At 37.7% G+C, this 7,375-nt stretch overlaps 1 protein-coding gene across 1 annotated transcript; it reads left to right on the top strand.

The window, feature by feature from the left end:
* The first annotated feature begins 213 nt into the window (after positions 1 to 213).
* On the top strand, positions 214 to 6,631 carry LOC108280898 (purine nucleoside phosphorylase). Its single transcript, XM_017496399.3, has 6 exons — positions 214 to 370; positions 3,362 to 3,531; positions 3,796 to 3,899; positions 4,878 to 5,053; positions 5,239 to 5,429; positions 5,821 to 6,631. Exons 1-6 carry the CDS (start codon positions 348 to 350, stop codon positions 6,033 to 6,035), a joined length of 879 nt encoding a protein of 292 aa, XP_017351888.1. The 5' UTR covers positions 214 to 347; the 3' UTR covers positions 6,036 to 6,631.
* Positions 6,632 to 7,375: the final 744 nt, after the last annotated feature.

Raw genomic sequence — 7,375 nt, 5'->3', positions numbered from 1 at the left:
CTGAACATTGACGCCATGGTTTGCCAAAGTTGGAGTATAAGAACTCGAAATATTTCCTGCTAACACATGCCAAAGTAACTGCACTAGCTACAACAATGTCACAGGGTGGAGTCCACAGGATGGAATAAGCATCCTGAGCCAGAAGCGCATGGCTGTTGACGTAAGACACACCTCCGTGGCTAAGCCAATAGAAGTGCAAGACTGTGACGCTAGGGCGGGACATAAATATAAGCGCTCGTGGAAATTCCTCTCAGTGACGACGACGATAGGCAGCGAACACGCAGCATCTTCTTCTGGAGGACTTCTTCGGTTTTACTCGATTTCAGAGAGCTTCAGAAAAGCCTTCAATGTTTCCCGAATCTTCCACAGAGTGAGTGTACACTTTTATATCAATTTTTCCAGTAAAGGCGAAGAGAGAGAGAGACGGGAGGATTAGTGCTAACCGGGCGCGCGCTAGCATCTCTAACCCGCCACGCGATGCAGAGGAAGGCTACAGAAGAAGGCGGAAGATGATGAAACGTGTAGAACTAGTGCTGAGGGTTTTTTTTTCTTTCTTTCTACACTGTTTAAGTGAAACGGACGTCCTTTTATTATTTACTGTATGACTGAATTAATTTGCAGAGTTAAGCGAAATTTCAGTGATTAAAAGAAGGTGTGAAGTCGTATATTATGTGATGATGCAAGACCTGGTAGAGAATGTTATCTTTTAGTTTTCGTACTTGTGTTAGATTTTTGACATTTGAACCATTGTGTATTGATTTATCATCAGAAAAATCATAATTATTATTATTATTATTATTTTTTAACTGCCGTAAAGTGAAGCAAGGCGTCATATTACTGATTACGTGCCTCTTTGACACTGAAAAGCATGTGGCGTGATGTTGTGACTCATGACTTAAGGGTCGCATCCCAAACTACATTCTGTCTCAAAAGCATACTGCGCCACATGTGCTAGCTACATGTAGCCTAGTTTGTTTCGACGTACCCATGGTAACCCTCTTCCGCGCGCCGCGACGTGACTTCCGTCATGTTTCTGGAACTTATTCAATGGAACTGGAATAAAGATTGTTTGACGTTGGACGTTCGATATTCGCGGAAATTAAGGGACCGTCTCTAAAGTTACATACGACATTGTTATACACGTTTCTAACGTCGATATATTTTGTGTATGGGCCCATTCTGCGGTGAAATTCATGTCTGATTTAAATGTGATTTAATAGTTGATATTAAATAGTTGATAAATATCAAAAATCTAAAAGGTGTTTCTCATACCTGCCACCTAGATGAACACTTTCCAGTTGGTTTTATGACTGTACATCATTCCCTTCAAATGCTATTGTAGTTAGAATCTTGTATAACAATGTCGTATGTAACTTTAGAGACGGTCCCTTAATGTCCCGCATATTCGCGAATATCGAACGTCCAACCAACTTTATTCCAGGCAATGGAACTGACTCAATGGACGGGACACAATGGACCTGACTCAATAGAACTGGCTCAATGGGTCATGCAGATGTCTAAATTATAAAATGACTTAACATTCGTATTTCACACATTTTTGTTTTTGGCGTATATTCCATTTTTTGAGAAGAAAACAAACAAAAAAAAGATCTAATATTAACAGAGTGTTTTATTTTTGTTTCGAGCATCCATTTAATCTCTTGTAATATCTAATGTTTTCACTGTTGAAATAAAATAAAATAATATAGCTTTTATTAATCTATAATGGGGAAATGAAGTTGTTACACATGACATGATAGTAAGAATAGTAAGGAAGATATATATATATATATATATATATATATATATATATATATATATATATATATATATATAAAACAGATGCAGTGTCTTTAAGTAACAGTTGTCTTAGTTAATATGTTATTTTTTGATGTCCATAAAGAAAAGAAAGCTTCATGACGTAGAACAGATTCTTGATTATCCTCAGAATCCTGTGCCAGGAATAAATCTGGAATGGGATGTTCACGTTTCGGTGTGATGGTCAGGTGTCCACATACTTTTGGCCATATAGTGTTAATTAATGTTTTCATGCCAGAAAGTTTAGACACCTAATCTAACACCTTGGCCACAAGTCCTATCACAGCTCCTTTGGGTTGTGTTATCTTATTTAGCCCATTTCATTAAAATATATATAAATACGGGTTAACTGGGAAGTCTGGTGACTCTGTCATGCTGTCAGAGACGTTTCAGTTTGACGTCCATCAGTTTCGTGTACCTTGTAAACTTCCTCCTGCTCTCTTTGCGTCACGTGTTGAAATGAACTCTATTGCAAATACAGCTGTCCCAACGTAATGTTTTGCTGGGCACTGCTGTATGTTTGGGCATTAGTTTACTTTATAAACATTGACGTGACAGTGCAATATGAATAGAAAGGATTTCTGTTGCGACACGTCCTTTTAGTGAAGCTGTTCTTGTGGCTCACGGAGGCCTAAAATGTTGTTCTATGCCGGTCGTTCTTTTAATTTGTCAACTATCTGTGAGATACGGTTACGTGACTTTATTCCTGGTAGATACTGTGACTTTATGTCCACACTTTGTTTAGTCACTGTGTCTAAAGCAAACATCATTTATCAAAGGGAAAATCCTGTTTTGTTTTCTGAGGTTAGGAATCATTGCCTATATATATGGGTGTGTTTGTGATTGAGGAGTGTTGTCAAAAAATTGTTAAAAATCCACATGATTCCGTGTTGTGTTACAGTGTGATTTCCTTAAAACCTCCTTAAAACAACATATTCTTCCATCCAGCTTCCATCCCATAATTACTTCTGAGAGACTCTGCCTCTCTAAGATCCTCTGTTTATACCCAATCATGTTATAGACCTGTTCTCATTTAACCTCCAGCTGTTTCTTTTTAATAACACTAACTTTTCAAGCCTTTTGTTGCCCCCGTCCCAACTTTTTTGAGACGTGTTGCGGCCATCCAATTTGAAATTACCTTATTTTTTCCTTAAAATGGTACAGTTCCTCAGTTTAAACATTTGATATGTTTTCTATGTTCTATTGTGAATAACATATGGATTTATGAGATTTGCAAATCATTGCATTCTGTTTCCATTTACATTTTACACAGGGTCCCAACTTTTTTGGAATTGGGGTCGTGTAAAATCCCGGTGGTACGGATATAATCTATACTAAAATCAGCCATACAATGTGGTAGTTGGGGGGTTATTTATATTCTGTTTTCTCTCTTTTATAACCTACCAGACATGCCATGTCAGACTCTCCCATCCACTCCCTTTTCCCCCTCATGACTCACCTTGTGTATGCAGGCACTGTGATCACTGTCTTCATAGCATTTTGATTTGACTGGATACCTTTCTGTTCCCACCCTCTCCTTCAGATTTGGTTATGAGGCCTGCAAGGCCACAGCTGACTGGCTGCTGAATCATGCTCCTGTGCGCCCCTTGCTGGGCATCGTGTGCGGCTCAGGCCTTGGCAGCCTTGCTGACATGCTGAAGGATCAGAAGGTTTTTAGTTACGACGATATCCCCAACTTTCCAAAAAGCACAGGTGAGATGACACTTTATATAAATATGTTTAAACATCTAATCTATATGTGTTTTGATTACTTATATATTAATATTACAGTTTCATATAAGAGTAAAAGTTAAAAAGTTAAAAAACAAACACAGATCCGGTTACGGGATCTATGGTTATGATGTGTTTCATCGGTTTGCTGTGACTATTAACTCTCAAGTTTCTTAGCTTTGAGTGCTTTTGATTGGCTAATGACTGCCTTATCACTGTTCTAATTGGTTGCTGTGTGTCCCCTAGTGCATGGTCATGCTGGTCGGTTGGTGTTTGGTAGTCTTAAAGGAAAGCCATGTGTTTGCATGCAGGGACGGTTTCACCTCTATGAAGGTTATCCTATCCAAAAGGTGAACTTCAAGCTCAAAAATTTCTTTATTCACTTATATTACTAAATAAATATATTTAAATATATATATGTATATATATGTGTATACATATATATGTACACATATGTATATATATGTATATATACTACCAGTCAAATTTAGACACGCTCATTCTTTGTTTTTTCCCCACATTTTAGAATAATAATAATAAAGTCATCAAAACTCTCGAATAACACAAATGGAACTATGGGAATTATGTCGTGATAAAAAATCCAGAATAAATCTAAATAATTTAGTATTTTAGCATCTTCAAAGTAGACTGCCTTTTTGCCTAGAATTTCCAGACATGTATTCTTGGCATTTTCTCAACTGATTTCTTGAGGAATTCCCCTGAGATGCTTTTTAAACAGTATTAAAGGAGTTCCCGCCTACGCTGGACACTTATCGGCTGAATATGTTTGAATGAATATGTTTGCACGATTATATTTTTGTCTACGACACAGATTTCAAACATTTAATCACACCTTCAGATCAGAAGGTTTTTAAGATAATGAGAACCATTTCAGTCGAGTGTCCACAAACTTTTGACCAATTGTGTATATATATTGTGGTACTGATTACAACCAGCCATAACCCATTACACACTTATATCCCATTTATAGAATTGTGTTTATTATAGTATCACATTTATAACATCCTTATTACTGCAGTGTTGACAGGTTTATTTGTCCATCAGAGCTGAAGCAGTACGCTGATGAAATCAGTAAATGGATAAATATGAGTATCATTATGGTATTTTTAAGTTCAATATTGAATGTAGAACTGTTTTCGTTTGACAGCAATAAATTCCAGCTAAAATGAAACCTCCATGGCAATGTAACTCTTATCTAAGAACAGCAGTGTGTGATCTGCTACTGTGTGATAATAGTTTTGCTACAATGTCATGTGAGTGTTCTTGGTTGGTGGATGTAATATCATGCGATGTTCTTTCTGTGCTAGACCACCATGCCCATTCGTATCTTTAAGCTGATGGGTGTCGAGACGGTCATCTTGACGAATGCCGCAGGAGGACTGAACCAAGACTACAAAGTTGGAGACGTCATGATCATCAAAGACCACATCAACATGCCAGGTTTTGCTGGAAACAATCCCTTGTGTGGACAAAATGATGAGAGGTGAGGGCGGGACAGCACACGGTATAAGTGTGTGAATGTTTGTGATGTGCAGAGCAGTGTTAATATGTAACATGATGTCATGATGTCATTTCCTGTGAGTGGTTTGGCCTTGCCACAGCACGTTGAATAATGTTAAGTGCTCATTTCTCTCTCTCTCTCTCTCTCTCTCTCTCTCTCTCTCTCAGGTTTGGGACTCGTTTCCCATGCATGTCGGATGCCTATGACAAGCAGATGAGGCACCTGGCTCAAGAAGTGGGTGCAGAGCTTGGCTACTCTCACTTCCTTAAGGAGGGTGTGTACTGTGTTCTTGGAGGGCCATCCTTCGAGACCATCGCTGAATGCAGAATGCTTAACCGTTTGGGTGCTGATGCTGTGGGTGAGTTTGGGGCAACAACCCGTATAATCATGTAGTAGTTACATTAAAGAGGTTCAGAACCTGATGTTTCTCATAGAAATTCTCTGTAAATTGTGACAAATAATATTCTGAGCCCCTCAGTAAAGATTTAGTTAAACAAACCATTAAAAGAAATTAGGTACTTTATTTAAATGGGAACAATAAGACAATACAGTGAGATATTTATTAGATACTTAACATTATTTATAGACATAATAGCTTTGATTATGGGTTTGGTGATTTCCACTATAACAAAATAATAATAAAACAAAACAGATCATCTGGCAAGGCTCAAACACGCCTGGGGGTCCCTGAACCCCAGTTTGAGAGTCATATGATATCTTTCTCTAATGCTTCTATCACTGTTGCTTAGGAATGAGCACAGTCCATGAGGTGATAGTGGCCCGCCACGCTGGAATGCGAGTCTTTGCCCTCTCCCTTATAACCAACAAGGCCGTGATGGACTACGACAGTGAAGAGAAGGCCAATCACGAGGAGGTTCTGCAGACGGGAGAGCAGCGCTCCCAGCAGCTGGTAAAGCTGGTCTCCACCATCGTGTCTCGCATCACCCAGCCTAACAACTTATAAGGCTGAGATGTACAGATTCATACTCCCCTCAACCATTCTGCTATGATGATCTCGTTATTACACTCCTACTTACCTGCTTGAAAATAATAAAACGGTTTAATAAGTATCATGACCTTTCTTATACTGTACTTTTAAATGTTTACATTCCTTAAGGAAAGAGTTTTGGGAGAGTTTATTCAGTGTCTTAAAGTTAACAGTGATTCACTATTGCACATTGTATCTGAACAGGGTGTGTGTGTGAGTGTGTGTGTGTGTGTTGCCAAGTAATGAAAGAAATACTGTTTAATTTGTTACTAACTTAACATGTCCCTTCAACCAGACTATTTATTAGATGTATTAAAAGATCTCTCTGTTCCAAATGTAACTTAGGTTTTGTAGTGATGAAGGATGAAATTGCTATTTATTTAATTTAATTTTTTTATGCTATTGGCTACCTACCAATGCTAGCTTTTAAAAACATATGTAAGTAAACACTTGAAGGCAAAAGATTGTGTGTGGGGGGGAAAAAACATTCTGCACTTACACTGGCTCTTACTCCTCTACTCTGTACACTCTGCTTATAGAACTCAATTAAAAAATCTTGTGTGGTAGTACTACTTGTATTGTTTTCTGCTTGATATATCGCTTTGCTTGTATTTCCTCATTTGTAAGTCACTTTGGATAAAAGCTTCTGCTAAATGAATAAATGTAAATGTGCAAAATAAGTGAGGAGCAGGGGGACCACCTCTTTACAAAGAAATTTCATATAAGCTAGTTTAGTGAACAATATATGGATGTAAATGCAGTTTAGTTCATGTGATTTAAACATTATTGATTGCAGTACAATCAATAACTTTTTAAGTTACTGTAGGAATCTCTGCACAGTGCAAAAAACAGCCTCAGAAAGCTGGAGAAATAAAATGAGTTAATTGTGGGGAAAAGGAATAAAGGACTGGAAATAGTTCTACAGCACCTGTAGAACCGGCAGCAGAGTTAACTGCACTGCTCGGACCAGAGCTTGCAGCCGCTGTGATGCCAGAAGCTATAAAAGCAGCTCCTTTCATAGGTGTAGCAAATGTAGCTCAATTGGTGACTGGCCTTTGTTCCATTAGGTAACACAAAATCCAAAATGTACAGTTCCCTCCACTAATATTGGCACCCTTGGTAAATATGAACAAAGAAGGCTGTGAAAAATTGTCTTTATTGTATAACCTTTTGATATTTTGTTTTTAAAAAATAATAGTCTCATGGATATCAAACAAAACACAGGTTTATCAAAAAAAATATATATCTTTGTTAAATATAGGTGTGCAACAATTAATGGCACCCCTATGAATATGAGAAAAATATGTTTTAAGTAT

Source organism: Ictalurus punctatus, chromosome 20 (assembly GCF_001660625.3).
Source record: "Ictalurus punctatus breed USDA103 chromosome 20, Coco_2.0, whole genome shotgun sequence".
NCBI lineage: Eukaryota > Metazoa > Chordata > Actinopteri > Siluriformes > Ictaluridae > Ictalurus > Ictalurus punctatus.
Note: the sequence above shows the minus strand (reverse complement) of the source record. Positions and strands in the feature narration are given on the sequence as shown.

Excerpts from the sequence above, each read along its gene's own strand:
- LOC108280898 (XM_017496399.3), top strand. The coding sequence starts at position 348 with ATGTTTCCCGAATCTTCCACAGA. Across the intron at positions 371-3,361 it reads TTTCCCGAATCTTCCACAGA|ATTTGGTTATGAGGCCTGCA; the intron begins GTGAGTGTACAC and ends CCTCTCCTTCAG. Across the intron at positions 5,054-5,238 it reads TGTGGACAAAATGATGAGAG|GTTTGGGACTCGTTTCCCAT; the intron begins GTGAGGGCGGGA and ends TCTCTCTCTCAG.